The sequence below is a fragment of the Carcharhinus amblyrhynchos genome, chromosome 1 (assembly GCF_965287045.1).
Source record: "Carcharhinus amblyrhynchos chromosome 1, sCarAmb.v2.hapA, whole genome shotgun sequence".
Classification (NCBI taxonomy): Eukaryota; Metazoa; Chordata; class Chondrichthyes; order Carcharhiniformes; family Carcharhinidae; genus Carcharhinus; species Carcharhinus amblyrhynchos.
Window position 1 is genome coordinate 163,100,472 of NC_137324.1, and position 17,766 is coordinate 163,118,237.

At 42.5% G+C, this 17,766-nt stretch overlaps 1 protein-coding gene across 2 annotated transcripts in view; it reads right to left on the minus strand.

Annotated features, from left to right (window-relative positions):
* LOC145346817 (TBC1 domain family member 14-like) overlaps positions 1-17,274 on the minus strand; it is a 79,749-nt gene extending 62,475 nt beyond the window's left edge. For both annotated transcript variants that reach the window (XM_080194598.1, XM_080194587.1), the window contains exons 1-2: positions 17,100-17,274; positions 11,882-12,611 (exon numbers count right to left, since the gene is read on the minus strand). In XM_080194598.1, coding sequence (XP_080050724.1) covers positions 11,882-12,611; positions 17,100-17,253 — 884 coding nt within the window. In that variant the 5' untranslated portion in view covers positions 17,254-17,274. The remainder of the gene's footprint in view (positions 1-11,881; positions 12,612-17,099) is intronic.
* Positions 17,275-17,766: the final 492 nt, after the last annotated feature.

The window sequence follows — 17,766 nt, forward strand, 5'->3', positions numbered from 1 at the left end:
ACATTTCAGGGTATAGAAGTTTCCAGAATGGTGGGGGGCAGAATCTAATAGAAAAGGGGCATTGCATTATTGATAAAAGAGACCATCAATGCAGTAATGAGGAAGGATGTCTTAGATGGCTCTTTAAATGAGGCCATATGGGTGGAGACTAGAAATAAAAAAGGGCAATCACTTTGCTGGGACTATACGAGAGACCTCCCAACAGTCACAGGGAGATAGAGTAGTAGATATGCAGGCAAATTACAGAGAGGTGCGGGAGGAATAGGGTCATAGTAGTTGGGGATTTCACTTTTGCCAATATTAGTTGGAATTGCCTTAGTGTGAAAAGATTAGATGGGACAGAATGCATTAGTCAGGGCATTTACTATAGGAGGAGGGAGGTCTTGGTACAACTTTATAAAACATTGGGTAGGCCACAGACAGAATACTGGGTGCAGTTCTGGTTGCTGCACTGTCAGAAAGATGTGATTGCACTGGACAGAGTGCAGATGAGATTCACAAGGATGTTGCCTCAGGTGGAAAGGTTCAGCTATGAAGAAAGACTGTTTGTTTTCCTTGGAGCAGAGGAGGCTGGGGGGAGGATCTGATAGAGGTATCCAAAATTATGAGAGGCATAGATAGAGTAGGCTGTAAGAATCTTTTCCCCATAGCACAGGAAATAGGTTTAAGCTAAGTAAATGGTTTAGAGGAGTTTGGAAGAAACCTTTTTTCACCCTGAGGGTTGTGGAAATATGGAACGTGCTGTCCAAGAGGGGATAGAGGCAGGTACCCTTGCAACACTTAAGAAGCATCTGGATGAGCATTTAAATCACCTAGGCATAGTAGACTACGGTCCAAGTGCTGGTAAATGAGATTATTAGATTGATATTTGATGGTTGGCATAGATATGGTGGGCCAAAGGACCTGTTCCTGTGCTGTATGACTCTATCTTATATGTCTGGGTTTTCCTTGAGGCAAAAATTGGCCAAGTTGTTGGGTTTCCTGCAACGTGTGTGCTTGATCAAATTAGGCACATTTTCAAGGGCTCAGCATCTTCAGCTGGTCTATGGAAGGACAGCTGGGAATATAAGGCTTTGGAATAAGCAAATATCTCTTCCTATTTAATGCAGGATAAAGGCACACCAAAAGTGAAGCCATCCATGAGGACAAAGTCCTCACTTTCAGAGGAACACATGGTCAGAGAGATTTACTGTGTGTTTGGTGGCATCAATAATTCTGCTGCCAAACTGCTTCAGCTAAAAGCAGTTTACAATGTGGACAAGTTTCAAGTGGGTATTGTTTATGGTGTGGTCATCTATTAGGTAATATAGCAGCACAAAGGAATCAAAGCAAAAAAAAACAAAATTTGCATATTTCTGACCAAGTGCAATGTAAGGTACAGCATAAATTAGTAATACATCTGCCAATCTGTTCAATCCTATCCTGCATAAACTGTCACTTGATTATAGCCCTACAGAGAAGGACACAGCCTTGAACGCAAGATGAAAAAATGATAGCATGACTTTTGTCAGCAATACTCAATGCATTCAAAATAGTGCAGAGTCCATTTATCATGAAATCAATTGGCCTTGGATTCTTAATCAGATTGGAAAAAAATACTGGAAACAGCAAGGCTCATATTGGGAGTTGACCTTTAATTTTTTTTTGGGAGTGTAGTGTTGTACAAATCTCTGAATGTTACTTCTTTTTTCAATTCTCTAAATTCCATTTTAGAAATACAGACTGAGTATACACAGTGTGATGACATTAAATTGCAGCTTTATCCATTTGTCCTCCTGATGCTGACATTATCTCTATTTAGCCTCAAACTGGCTCTGTGCACTTAATGGATTTGGTGGCTGCTCAAGAGACTTGTAAAGAAAAATGAGTTCTCACAGTCATTGGAAAATCAGCTATAGAATTCCAAACGTGGGTAAGGCAGGAAAAAGGGTACCTTTAATCACCGATTGCAGTCTTATTACATAGAAGTCATAATCAAGTAAGTTTCACCTTAATAAAGAATGTAAATTGATATCAGGCTAATACAAGTGAGATTGCTGGGATCAAGATAAAATATTTTTGCCCTCCAGTCCTTTAAATGGAGAAGCAATGCTCACAATACTCTAGGGCTAATGAACAATCTTTACATTGTTAACCTTAAACCAAGCTGAACATTTCCATGAGTTGCAGGAACTAGTAAAGCTAGTAATAAATATCTATTTGTAAATGCAGTATTATCTACCATTTTGTGTTGTAACCTTCAGGCACAATTTGATGCTCAAACAAACCAAACTACCAATTGTCTTAATGCCTAAAAATGTTGAGTACAATTCAAATATTCAATATACACAATATTAGGTCAGAATACTAGTTGTGCGGAAGGTACAAAGGCTGCAAAAAAAGATATGGACAGGTTAGGTGAGTAGGTAACAAGGTGGCAGATGAAGCATAATGTGGGGAAATGGAAGGTTATTCACTTTGAAGAAAGAACAGTAAAGCAGATTTAAAAAAATACATGAAGCTTTTAAATATTGATGACAGAGAGACTTGGATGAGTTCATACGGTGAAAACATTCAGATACAGTAATTAAGACAAATGGCATGCTGACCTTGATTGGAAGGGAACTGGGTACAATAAGGAAGCATTGCTGCAGTTGTACAAAGTTTTGGTGAGATTACAGGAGCACTATGCCCTTTTGGTTTCCATATTTAAGGAAGGATACCCTTTGATTGGGGGTAGAATGGCAAAGGTTTATTCGATTAGTTCCTGGGACGAGAGGGTTGTCTCATGATAAGAGGCTGAGTAAAAAGGCCCATAGTCTCAGGAGTCAAGAATGTGGAGTGATCTTATTGAAATATACGAAATTCTAGAGGCTCTACAGGGTAGACTTCAGGGTACTGTTTCCGCCAGCTGGAGAATTTAGAAAATGGGCACAGTCTCAGGATAAGGGATCGATCATTCAGGACCAAGATGAGGAGAAATTTCTTCGCTCATGAGGGCTGTGAATCTTTGGAATTCTCTCCACCACTGGATTACGGATGCTCCATTGTCGCATATATTTGAGGTCTAGACAGAGATTTTTGGTGCCTCAGGAGATATGTGGAACAGACAGGAAATGGCAGCTGAGGAACAAGTTCAGCCAAGGGGCTGTATGGTCAGCTTTAGCTCCGATTTCTTATTTTATATTTGAATACTTCATATTCAAAACTGGCAGGTCTTCTCCATTTCTAAAGTTAAACTGTGTTGGTATGTAAAAAAAAAGTAATAAAATTAGCTGCAACAATTGAAATAATTGCATTTCAGGATGCAGAATAACATTAGAACTGACTTTGCAAACTTTGTACAAAGTGGTTTTACTTTTGCCATTTTAGCCACTTAGGGTAGGGAAGGTGGAAAATTGAGGACAAAATGAAAGTGATTTTTAAACAATAAAAAGTCCAGGTGCAGCTAAATTTTCAACCATACAGCACAGATTTTACCCATAATTTCTTCAGCAAGTTCCTGAACACAGTGGTGCAGTCAAAGGGAAGTACAGAAAGGAGGTCCTGCAGTTAAAGGCGGCACAATCAGCAAGTCTCCTGGAGGTCTTCTGCATCCTCTCCTGGCTGGTCTGAGTGTATTTTTTTTAAATGCAGGGGTAAACCTCCTTTCCTAAACTAAAGGGATTTATTTCCCAGTGTGTTGTGAAACACATTCGTATTAAATTACCTTCTGCATTATTCTTAAGCTACTGAGCCGTTTAAAACAAACTACTTAACAACATGTCAAAATGGTATGTGATCATGGATAAAGGTAGAGTAAACTCTTAATCATGTCAATATTCGCTAGCTTTGTTTCATTTATCCAGTGCTTGTGGGTACCTGCAGCTAAAGGTGACATTTATTGCCCATACTGCATTGTATAGAAGTCAGCAATGAGCTTAATTCTTGAATTATTGCAAACTTGTTAACGATGGTATTTCCATGGTACTATCGGGTAGGGAATCTAAACCAGTGACAATCATGGAATGAAACTATAAGTCCAAGTCAGGATGTTGTGCAACTTGGAAGTGATAGGTGCTCCCACACAGTGCTCCTAATTTTTGTTTTAAGTGGTTCATTAGGATCTGGGCATTACTGGCAAGACAATATTTATTGCTCATTCCTAAATGTCCTTGAGAAGGCAGTGCTGAACTGCCTTCTCAAACAGCTGCTGTCCATATGGTGAAGATGCTCCCACAATGTTATTAGGAAAGGAGATCCAGGATTTTGATCCAGCAGCAATCAGAGGAAGAAAATATATATTTACTCATCAGAATGATGTTCAGCTTGGAAGTTGCAGATGGTGGTATGCCCATGCACCTGCGGCGTTGTCTTTCCAAAGACCAAGTGTTTAGGGGGTATTGTTGAAAAAATCTTGGTGAATTGCTGCATTGTATCTTGTAGATGTATGGTGCATATGGTTAAGGGAATGAATGTTTAAAGTGGGGGACAGGATGCCAATCAATTTCTGGATGGTGTTGAGCTTCTTGAATGTTGATGGAATTGCACTTATCCAGGCACAAGGAGGGCATTCCATCTAAAGCTAATAATCTTGGACTTATAACTTCATTCCATGATTGTCACTGGTTTAGAATTCCCTATCTGACACTATCATGGAAATGTCAACAACTGCAACTGATGTTAAGGGTTATGGGGAGAAAGCGGGAAAGTGGAACTGATCCACTGCAGATCAGCCATGATCTTATTGAATGGTGGGGCAGGCTCGAAGGGCTAGATGGCCTACTCCTGCTCCTATTTCTTATGTTCTTACGCAACAATTTTCTGCCAGAAATGCAGGGTGGATGATCAAACTCAACCTCTCCCTAAGTCTCCAGCATTGCTGATGCCAGCCTTTAGCCAATACGATTCACTCTTCCTGATATCAAGAAACAGCTGAAGGCACCAGATATTGCAAAGGTTACGGGTCTTAACAATATTGTAGCAATAGTACCAAAGACTTGTGCTCCTAGCCAAACTGCTCCAGTACAACTACAAGACGGGCATCTACCCGGCAATATGGAAAATTGCTGATGTTATGTCCTGTCTACAAAAAGCAGGACAAATCCAATCCAAATAATACCCCATAAGTCTACTGTTGATCAACAGTGCTATCAAGCACCACTTGCACAGCAATAACCTGCTCACTGACATTCAGTTTAGGTTCTGCCAGGGCCACCCAGCTCCTGACGCCATTATACCCTTGGTCCAAACATGATCAAAAGAGCTGAACTCCAGAGTTGAGGCAAGAGTGACTGCCCTTGACATCAAAGCTGCATTTAACTGAGTGTGACATCGAGGAACCAGCTAAACTGGAGTCATTGGGAATCAGAGAGAAAACTCTCCAAAGGTCGGAGTCATACACAGCACAAAGAAAGGTAGTTGTGATTGTTGTAGGTCAATCATCTCAGTCCATTATCTTTTACAGAAGTCATAGTTTTCCTAAGCAGTTCCTGGTGCCCAATTTAGTTTAGGTGAAAGGTTAGTTTGAAGAAGTTGTTTACATCTTATTTGACTTTGATGAAGCAAATGAAGGTTGGTTGAGAAAGAAAGTAGACAATGAGGAAGCATTCACAACAACCATAGTAGTACTATTGCCATCCAAATATAGACAATGATACATTTCAGCCAATTCTCACAGTTGGGGTTAAAAAACAGTATAAAATTATCCAACTGAAAACTTGAGTAGAAATCCCGATAAGAGATGGCAGAAGCCTGGGCTTATTTAGAGGGGGCGATTTAGTGCCAAGGCTGCAGCGTTTAAAGTCATATTTCAACAAAAGTTTTACAGGTTCTGCTGCCAAATGTAAATGAAAATATACGTTTGCCCAATATTAGTTGTATTGGAGGATACCAATGGGAATGGAGGAGAAACAAGCTGGGGGTGGGGGGGCAAGAATAATTAACACAAACAATACGATCTGCTAACTTATACAAGATCAAACAACCTCAGATGTGAATGTGTAAATCTAATTGTATTTGACAGTACAGAAAATACTATAGAGGATATCTTACCACAAAACAAAGCAGAAATGCTGTCCTCGTGCTCTGAAATAGGGAACTGTGGTACAAAGATAACATATTCAAGGGAGTACAGTAAGTTATGAAATTTTGCAGTGCACAGATATATGTCAATATAGTTTCAACAGCAGTTGGATAAATATGCACATAAAGACGTTCCTGCTTTAATAGAACAATTTGAATTCTAGCCTGAAATACATCTAGTTTGCAGCCCAAGAGCAATGCCTTGATAGTCCAACCCTTTTGAGTTAACTACTTAAACAAACTGAAGGATAAAGTAAAAGGAGCAACTCCTTATAAGGGGAACTGTCCAAAACAAAAAATAAATGAAACTTAAAAACATTAAACCAAGGAAGATTCCTTATAAGTTTCAGTTTACACTCACACTGCTGCCAATTGGGACAGTCCCAAAACCAATGCATTTTTGAACAGATCCTTTGGCTGCACTTAAGATCTCTGCTCCAATACTGAAATTCACAACTGGTATATTACTTCATATAATGCATACACTGGCTAACATACTATTTGATATGTAGCAGATTTTAGATGACTAGCTAGATCATGTGAATTTGGATGCATAATAAAATATCCATTAGTTTGTAGGTTAATATGAACCTCATTTATAAAAAATTAATCAGCAAGACGAGACCCCGATTGGGTGGGAGAGAGAGAGAGAGAAGTATCAATTAAAGCTGCCATTAGAAAGAACTTTCCAGATATAGACTGCCTTTTGTTACATATTTTGGAAGTGTCCCAAAGTAGTTGAACGCATCATGTACTTACTGCTTTGAGATTGAGCATCGCAGCCATTTTGCGCAAAGGCCCACTATTGGACTACCAGCATACACTGAGAGGAATGTTGACCAGGATACCAGGAACACTTCTAAAGCTTCTTCAAATAGTACAATGCGATCTTTAATGTCCATCTCAACCAGAATATCCAAATAATGCTTCCATTTCATGTCTTATTGAAAATATTGTACATCTAATAATGCAGCAATAACATGGTACAAGTGAGATTTTAACCCACAATCTCATAAATCAGGAGGCAAAATGGTTATAAACTGAACCATGCAGACTGAGAAACACACTGGTTTGCTGTTATTCCTCTGCATACTAGTATTGCTATGAACTGCTAGCACTGCAACAACATTGTACCAAATCCAACTTTAAAACTAACAAAGGATTACATGCATGATAAAGAACAAAAGCAACATGCTCTAGATCGATATTTTCTGGAGTTTAGAAGAAGTCTTAAGGAACGTGACAAAGCAGATGTTGGCAGGATGGTTTCCCGGGCAGCAGAGTCTAGAACTAGAGCTGTCAGAAAAAGGGGTCAGCCATTTAAGACTGATACAAAGAAAAATTTCTTCATGGTGGCACAGTGGTTAGCACTGCTGCCTCACAACACCAGGGGCCCAGGTTCAATTCCAGCTTTAGGTCACTGTCCATATGGAGTTTGCACATTCTTCCTGTGTCTGCATGGGTTTCCTCTGGGTGCTCCGGTTTCCTCCCATAGTCCAAAGATATGCGGGTTAGGTTGATTGGCCATGCTAAATTGATCCTCAGTGTCAGGAGATTAGCAAAGCAAATATGCGGGTCTGTAAGAACAAGTCCTGGGTGGGATTGTGATCAGTGAAGACTTGATCGGCCAAATGGCCTCCTTCTGCACTGTAGGGATTCTATGATTCTATGAAAGAGCTATGAACCTTTGGAATTCCAGAGTGCTACACAGCACAGGTTGAGATTTTTGGAGGCCAATCATTTCAGGACTTTGCAGGAATTCATCAGAGCAGTGTCTTGGGCTCAACCATTTTCCACCACTTCACCTTTCCTTCACCACAAGGTCAGAAGCGGAGCTATTTGCTGATGATTAAAGCTGAACATTGTACAATCATAATTCCTCAGATAATGAAACAGTCCACGTCTGCATGCAGCAAGACTTGAACAAAATCCACGCCTGGTCTGACAAGTGGCAAGTCACATTTGAATCTCAAGTGCTAGGCGATGGCAAACTGCAACAGACAATCTAAGCACTGCCCTTCACATTTAGTGATATAGTTTTTGCAGATTCCCACCAGCAACAACCAGGAATTCCACTGGACTTTCCACAAAAATGCTATAGCAGCCAAAGCAATTCAGAGCCTGGGTATTCTACAAGGTGTGGAGATGCCGGCGTTCGACTAAGGTAAACACAGTAAGAAGTCTCACAACACCAGGTTAAAGTCCAACAGGTATATTTGTAGCAAACGCCACCATCTTTTGGAACTTTTGTTCTTTCATCAGGTGGATGAGTGAGAACTCCCATTCACCTGACAAAGGAACAGCCAGTCCGAAAGCTAGTGGCGTTTGCTATTAATAACCCTGTTGGACTTTAAACTGGTGTTATGATATTTCTCACTGCCTTCTATAAGGCTCATGAAATGCTCTGTCTAAACTCTAACCGTGCAGCAATTCAATGCACCCCCCAATGAAACGAAAGGACCATGCTCAAGCAACATTCTCTTTAACGTGCACAAACTTGGCACACAGCAATCTCAAAGAGGCTGTGCAGTGCAATAAACAGGCCGCATACAATGAGAAAAATTACAGGAAGCAGGGACGGTAAGTCAGGAGTGCAGCAGAATATTCTCCTCTTGGTTGGATAGGAGTAGCTACAACAATACTGAAGGTCAACACCATTGTGCTCCGCATGATCAGCACCCTTCCCACTAATCAATATCTAACTTCTACGTACTGTGAATGCAGTATGCACTTCAGAAACTCAACCAGGCTTCTTTGGCAATAGCTCCAAACCATTTTCGCCACATCTTGGCATGGTGGGTGCATGGAAACACAATCATCTCCATCCGTCCTGACTTGGACAGACACTGCCACTCCAGCACTGCTGAGCAAAACCCTGGAACACTTTATAAAATAACATTTGTGCCCCACTAGTGCCAGACAATGCCCATCTCCTCAATTGTTCATATTATTTATTAATGACTTGGATAATGGCATCAAAAGTCTTATATCTAAATTTGCTGATGACACAAAGTTAGGTGGCATTGTGGACACTGTAGATGACAGCACACAATTACAAAAAGATATTGATAAATTGGGTGAACAGGCAAAACTGTGGCAGATGGATTTCAATCTAAGCAAGCATAAGGTTATTCATTTTGGACCAAAAAGGATAAATCAGGGCACCTTCTAGATGGTATGAAGTTAAATACAGTAGATGTCCAGAGACTTGGGGGTTCAGGCGCATAGAATGCCATGAACAAGTGCAGAAAACAACAGCGTTCGATAAGGTGCCTCACAAAAGGTTGCCGCAGAAGATTAGGGTACACAGAGTTGGGGATAAAGTGTTAGCATGAATTAAGGATTGGTAATCTAACAGGAAGCAGAGAGTTGGAATAAATGGGTGCTTTTCTGGTTGGCAGTTGGTGACTAGTGGCATGTCGCAGGGATCAGTGCTGCAGCCTCAACTGTTTACCATATACATAGACAATCTGGAGGAGGGGACTGAGTGTAGGGTAACAAAGTTTGCTAATGACACGAAGATGAGTGGGAAAGCAAATTGCATGGAGGACACGGAAAGTCTGCAGAGAGATTTGGAAAGGCTGAGTGAGTGACCGAGAATCTGGCAGATGGAGTATAATGTTGGCAAATGTAAGGTTATCTACTTTGGAACAAATAATAGTAAAATGGACTATTATTTAAATGGTGAAAAATTACAACATGCTACTGTGCAGGGGGACCTGGGGGTCCTTATGCATGAAACACAAAAACTCAGTCTGCAAATGCAGCAGGTGTTCAAGTAGGCGAATGGAATGTTGGCCTTTATCGCGAGGGGGATAGAATATAAAAGCAGGGAGGTCTTGCTGCAACCGTACAAGGCACTGGTGAGGCCGCAACTAGAGTACTGTGTGCCATTTTGGTCCTCTTATTTGCGAAAGGATATACTGGCCTTGTAGGGAGTACAGAGAAGGTTCACCAGGCTGATACCGGAGATGAGGGGGTTAGCTTATGAGGTGAGATTGAGTCTGTACTCGTTGGAGTTTAGAAGGCTGAGGGGTGATCTTATAGAGACAAGATAATGAAGGGGCTAGATAGGGTAGAGGTCGAGAGATTCTTTCCACTTAGAAAGGAAATCAGAACTAGAGGACACAGCCTCAAAATAAGGTGGGAGTCAGTTTAGGAGTTGAGGAGAAACTTCTTCTCTCAGAGGGTAGTGAATCTCTGGAGTCCTCTGCCCAATGAAGTGGTGGAGGCTACCTCGTTGAATATGTTTAAGTCACTGATAGATTTCTCATCGATAAGGGAATAAGGGTTATGGGGAGAAAGCGGGTAAGTGGAACTGATCCACTTCAGATCAGCCATGATATTGAATGGCGGGGCAGGCTCGAGGGGCTAGATGGCCTACTCCTGCTCCTATTTCTTGTGTTCTTATGTAAAATAATGAAGGCAGCAAAGGGAATGTTGGCCTTTAGAGGACTGCAGTACAAGGATCCAGGTGTTATGCTACAGCTATATAAAACTCTGGTTTGACCCCAGTTGCACTGCTTTGAGCAGATCTGGGCACCACAGCTTAGGAAGGATAGACTGCCCTGGAACTTCAGGGGTTTAATTATGAGGAGAGATTAGATAATTTAGACTTGTTTTCTCTAGAATTTAGAAGGCTAAGGGGTGACCTGATTGAAGTCTTCAAGATAATAACAGGGAAAGGCAGATAGAGAAAGAAAAGACATTTTCATTGGTTGGAGATTCTAGAACAAGGCATAGTCTAAAAATTAGGACCAGACCACTCAGGAGGGATGTTAGGAAGCATTTCTACACATAGCGAGCGATAGAGGTTTGAAATTCTCTTCCACAAATGGCAGTTGATACCGAACCAGTTGTCTATCCTTAAATCTGAGATAGATAATTTTTTGCGAAGCAAAGTTATCAAGGGGTATGGGCAAGTTGGACCAGAGATCAGCCAGGTTCTCAATCGCGGAACAGGCTTCATGGGCTCAATGGCCTAATCCTGTTCCTATGTTCCCAACGAAAGCACTGCCATCTTTGAATATCCCACCTTTAACATCCTGGGGTTACAATTTACCAGAAACTTAATTGGAACAGCAGGCCAGAGGGTGAGGATACTGCAGCAAATGACTCCACCTCCTGATTTCCCAAAGCCTGTCTATCATCTGCCAGACACAAGTGTGCTGGATTATGCTCCAATGCCAGGATGAGTGCAGCTCCAACAGCATTCAAGGAGCTCGACACCATCCAGACATAGCAGCCCCACTTGACTGGCACCCCATCCACCACTAACGCCATACATAATTCGCCAAGCCTCCTTCGACAGCCCCTTCCAAACCTTCAACCTCTACCACCGAGAAGAACAAGGACAACAGCTGCATGGCAACACGGCACCTGCAAGTCCCCCTCCAAACTGCACATTATCTTGACTATCTCATCGCAATTCCTTCAGTGTTACTGGGTCAAAAACCTGCAACCTCCTTCCTGACAACACAATGGGTACTACTATACCACATGGACTGCAGAGGTTCAAGGTAACACCTTCCCAAGAGGAATTCAGAATGAAAAATAAATGCTGGCCACACCAGTGACACTCATATCCCATGAAAGAATAAAACATGAAGACAAAAGCAAATCTATAATATATTACATATTACTTACGAGTAAAAAGCAGCTTCGTGGACACACCTTCACAACGCAAACTGCACCGGTTCAGGAAGGCAGACTGGTAACCTCGGGTCATCTAGGTTACCATACAAAAATAACCAGAGCAAACATTCCAGCCCTACCCTTCCTTCTCTGCTTCCAGAAAAACAGTAAGCTTAAAAAACAATTAATTGAGAGTGGATTTTACCTGGTAAAAAAGCTGGCAAGTGTGCCCAGTTTTTTGTATTTGGTCTCTTGCTCTGAAGGGCTATCAGCTTGATTGTAGCTGTCTCGTGAAGAATTTAGACTGATGTCAGTAAACTGTGCTTCATCTGTTTCCAGAGTTACAATTGCACTCGAGTTACTGGTAACTAAACTATCTAGAATATCCTCGTTGCTAACAGACATGGTTGTGGACAGTTCTGTGCTGAGACTTGAAATACTGCTTACAGATATATCATCAGCCTTGTTTACTGCTCTGCTTGATGGACTGTAAAGCTTCACATTATCATAACCAGATCGAGGAAATGTTGAAGATTTTCGCAGTGCATTGTCAGTCTCAATACGGATAGCTGGTGAGCACATGCCAGGTGGGAGACTACCCGAACCTTGTCCAAGTTTATCTTGCATCAATCCAGTTGTTTGTGATGAATCAGTATTGTTTGTTCTGACATTTAACACACCACAATGGATGGGTTCTGGATTTCCAATTTCTAATATGGGAATGCCCGAGTCCTCAGAATTAAGGCTATTACTGTCTTCATACCTAGAGCAGTGCAAATTGTGCTTGTATTTTGGTACAGATAAGGACCACATTGCCTTCACTTCACAGTTTTGAAAATTCACAACTTCACAATTATTGACACACTGTCCAGCAGGAGTCATGAAGTCCGTGCAAATTCTGTCCTCCAGTATCTTAGGTGGGTTGCTGTATGTACCTAAAATAAAAACCAACATTTTGAAATAATAAGGTGAATCACAGGTATAAAAAGAGGTTATAAGCAATAAAGACAATGCTACAAAGGAACACAATTAACAGCTATGGTAACCCTATAAACAAAGATTGCATAAACATCTTTTCACACCAAATTTTAAAAAATATAACTATTTCAATAATGTTGTTTTAGCGTCAAGCTGCTAAGCTGTGAAAATGTTTGACATATTTTCTTCAGAGAATATGTTACTATCTAGTTAGAACCAAATATCAACACTACCAAGATTGACATTCATTTCAGATCATGGGATTCCTATTATTTTGATAGTTACTAAATTGCAATACAGAGAAAGAAAAGACATTTAATTTAAGACAAGTGGACTGAACAACATAGCATGTTAGCAATAGCATGCCAGTTCTTTCAAATCCAATCCATACTAATGGCAAAAAAAATCTTGTGATCATAATTTTACATGGAACCTGCTGGAAATGTCTAAATGCAGTGCATGCTAGATGCGTCCCCAGTGCAAAACTGTTAAAATTTGAGTAAAACTGATAAAAGTCCAGCATGGAAAACTAAGAAAGTCCACAGCAGTACTCTAACGAATGCAAACCAAAGGAAGCTATGGTTTGTATCACGCCAAGGATGCTTATTGAGGAATGCTCCATTCTGAGACTGGATGCGGGGAGCAGAAACATGTTCTATTTCCCCAGCAATAGTACACAACGGTGAACACAATAATAAGCCAAAAGCATCATTTTTCTGAAGGCTTAAACAGATGACTGGTGCCAACATGATTTTTGTTTATAAGTGGCACAGAAATAGCTTTAAGTTGTTCTTGCTCATCAGTATCAAGTCAACCACTGGAATTTTTATTCAATTTGCTAAACACAAAGAAATGCTGTTAATATCAAAACAAGCTATTTCTCTTACCCTGTACTCTCGGTCTCAACTGCAAATTACTTCTTCCATTTTCACATCTATCAACGAGGAAGTTAATCTTGTGACTACTATTTCCTGGCTCTCTCAATAAGATCTGTGTTTCAAGTACAAGAAAACACAGCCTTTAAATAGCTACTTTGCACCAGTCATCACTGACACTCTCCTTAGATGTCATTAACACAAAATAGAGCAGACCCTATATTTCTCAATGTCGAAGCGGATGCGAATCTAATCTCTGAAAGAATAAGGCATACTCAAATTAAACAGGTTTGCTAAGAGAGCTCTTTGCTTAAATATTTAGCTGTTCAGAGGAGTCGGGGTTGGTTTCCATTGACTGATAAGATTTGAATGCATCAATGATCAAAAATGGCAACAAGTCAGAACTGGGAATTCATAGGCCAATAAATTTGTCTATGACAAGAGTAACGCTGATAGATAACCTGAAATACTTGATGATGATGACACGGTGTTAGCACTGCTGCCTCACAGTGCCAGGTGCCCAGGTTCAATTCCAACCTTGAGTGACTGTCTGCGTGGAGTTCATATATTCTCCCTGTGTCTGCCTAGGTTTACTCTGCTTTCCTCTCAAAGATGTGCAGGTTAAGTAGATTGGCCATGCTGAATTGCCCTTTAGTGTGCGTGGGTTAGCCAGGGCTGTGAGGATGGAGTGGACCTGGGCAAGCTGCTCTTTCAGAGAGTTGGTGCCAACTTAATGGGCCAAATGGCCTCCCTCTGCACTGCAGGGATTCTATGATCACCCAGAAAAAAGACCCTGAGCATAACTTGTCGAAGAGTAGGTCATGTTTCACTAACCTATTTTTTTTTGAAGTTCTCCGGATTTGTGAAGAGGTTGCCCAATTAACATAGTGTACAGGGATTTTCAGAAAACTTTCCAATGATCTCACATTGAAAGCTAATTTATAAAATCGGTGGGACGGAAAGGTGTTTCCTGGGACAAGACTGGTCACATTTTTTTTTAAGGCAAATCTGAGAGGAACATTTCCTCTGGTGGTGCATTAATCTGGGTCTCTGGATTGCCACTTCAATAACAGAACTCCTGGGGCAGAAGGGATATTGGGGGGAGAGGAGGCGGCATCAGAATATCGAAATGATCAGCCATGATCATAATGAATGGCAAAGCAGGCTCGAAGGGCCAAACGGCCTGCTCCTGCTTCTATTTTCTATGCTTCTACTGCTATGCCATCATTCACATTATTTATGTATCTTGGAAATTTGTTGCTTGACTAAAGTTTTTGTATGGTTAAGCTATGATTTGTTAAAAGTTTTCAATGGTTAAGATATGAGGAATTTTTTTTAAAGTAAATTAACATGTACAGACAAACGGAAGTATAAGAACCACCCCCCCCACACCCCAAAGTTTCTGAAACATTTATACAAATTTAGTGCCTGTGCAAAGTAATTTTGACTCTGCATTTACTGAAGTAAGGCATGACTTCCTCTTCCAAGCATCTTATAACAATATCAAAATTAAAGTTCCACAAAAAATTAGACTGTATAATTGCCACTTTCGTGTGTGCATCTGAATTTGCAAAATAGCAAATTCACCAACTAAACGTTGGTAGGGGTGGAGCTTTAAAGAGAGGAACCATCATTCGGTTCAGATAAACAAACAGAATTGTACTGTATATAAAAACCACAACTTAACAGTTTCACTACTCTCACACCACAGCAGAGGTTAGCTTAGTTTTCTCAGTAATCAAGTACTAAAATCACTTTCTTCACCTGTGTCCAAAGCCACATTTTAAAAAAAAAGACTTATTCATCAGTCATATGAAACATCAGTGTATCAGTACTCAGAAGCCATGTTCCAAAAAGAAATCCATCAAATAACCATTTGGCCAAGATTCCTTCTTTGAAAAAGAGCAATTAAGTTATTGCTGGGATACAGTTCTATTGATGATATGTCAAGTACTTTCCTTCCATAACTTCTCAGTAAAGTCACCATTATCCACGGAATCTTAATGGTGAATGTTGGGAGGATAGGGATTGGAAACAGAAACTAGACAATCACAGCCAAAAGAATAAAAATGGAGTTGTATATATCTGGCATTGTTTCAGGACATCCCAAATCACTTTACAGCCAATTAATCATTTCTGAAGACGTCATTACTGCAATGTAAGAAACACAACAGCCAATTTACACAATGCACAGTCCCACCGAACATTAGCCCACTGACAGAAGTGAAACTATGATCAAGCAAGAGATAAGGCTAGCCCACTGCACTTAGGGGTGTGCTGATGCCTGCAATTGTGGTTTGCCTAAACTAGGGTTGAGTAAATAGCCAAAAAGTTAAATTGAGGCTTTATCTGGTGCAATTTTCAAAGCCATCTCGGCCTTTTGGCTAAGATGGAGCATTAGATCAAGCCCAGGAGAGGGAGCAATGCCTCATCCTGTCAGTTTTGATCTTATTTGATTTTGTCTTGTCAGCTTGGAATTTATTTGTCCGTCATGTGGGGACCACGATTGAGTCGGTTCTTTTGATTGAAAAAAAAATGTACAAGTAAGTCCCTGGGATGGGACATGAGTCCACAACCATCTGACTCATGAGACAAGGGTGATAATCCCTGCAGACATGTACCTTTGTCTCTTTCAAAACTCTCTCACATGCAATTTCAGTGCAACAGGCTAGAATGAGAGCAAATGTGAGACAGTCCAATTGCCTTGCTTGCAAATATTGAGCTCCTACCATTAAGCAGCCAGTTCAATTTATTCACGGCAAACTAAAATCAAACCATGCATCTTAATAGCATACGCTGTTTAACCACATATACTATCAAACTATTTATTAAAAAACAAAATTTCTGATCAAAACAAATGTTTATGGAATCATAAAAACCCAAGGTCCTATAGATCTATTTTGAGTATGGTATTAACAAAAACTGCAGATACTATAGAGATGGGGGGGCGGGAGAGGAGGAGGAGGAGGAGGAGGAGGAGGGGAGGAGGGGATGGGACGGTGGGAGGTGGGGGTGTGCGGCAGGGGGGACAGTGGGGCTGTGCGGCGGAGGGGGACGGTGGGAGGCGGGGGTGTGCGGCGGGAGGACGGTGGGAAGCGGGGGGGACGGTGGGAGGCGGGGGTGAGAGAGATGGGGCTGGGGGTGGGGGGGGGGGAGATGGGGCTGGGGGTGGGGGGGGGGGGAGATGGGGCTGGGGGTGGGGGGGGGGGAGATGGGGCTGGGGGTGGGGGGGGGGAGATGGGGCTGGGGGGGGAGGAGATGGGGCTGGGGGTGGGGGGGGGGAGATGGGGCTGGGGGTGGGGGGGGGGAGATGGGGGTGGGGGGGGGGAGATGGGGGTGGGGGTGGGGGGGGGAGATGGGGCTGGGGATGGGGGGGGGGGAGATGGGGCTGGGGATGGGGGGGGGGGGAGATGGGGCTGGGGGTGGGGGGGGGGGAGATGGGGCTGGGGGTGGGGGGGGGAGATGGGGGTGGGGGGGAGAGATGGGGTGGACAGTTTGCCATGAACTGACTCCCCTGAAGCCCAGCGCCCTCGCTGCCCCGGGAAGGTGCCGGCGGGTCCAAGTTCTCACCTGCCCCCTGGGCCAGGAGCGGGAGCCTCCGGCACGGGGATGGAGCCGGGGCATCGCTCGACTCTCCATTAACCCGCGTCCCGGACGGTTGGACTCTGCCGGGGATGGCGTTTAGTTGCTCGGATCCCGGCCCATCCTGGGAGCGACCTTCCATGGGCCTGGGGGCTAGGCTCCGGCGGGGGTGGGGGTGGGGGAGTCGGGGGAGGGGGGGGGGGAGCTCAGCTCCGAGCCGCTTTCCGGAACTTTCCTTCCGGCCCTGCGTTTGCGGCCGCCATACTGAAACACGCTGACGTCACGGCAACAGAACAATTAATGGATCATCGAGTCAGTTCACTGATTCAGACTGAAGCAATCGAGCGGGTGGCGGAAATGCGCATGCGCGCTGAACGAGATGGGACCTTTTGGGCGATGCGCATGCGCCTTGTGTACCGGATGAGATATTGACCATTGTGTTCGTCGAATCATAAAATTGTTGCAGGAAAGGAAGAAGCTATTCGTCTTGTTATGCCTGTACTAGCTCTACAGTAGCAATAGTCCCACACCCCTGTCTTTAGTCTGCAATGTTATTATTTCTCTTCACCGAGGTGGAGACCATCTGAGCAATTGCTTCTCCGCTTTCTCTCTCCCACAGGCCCATTTGACCAAACCCTCTAATTTCCCCCCTCCA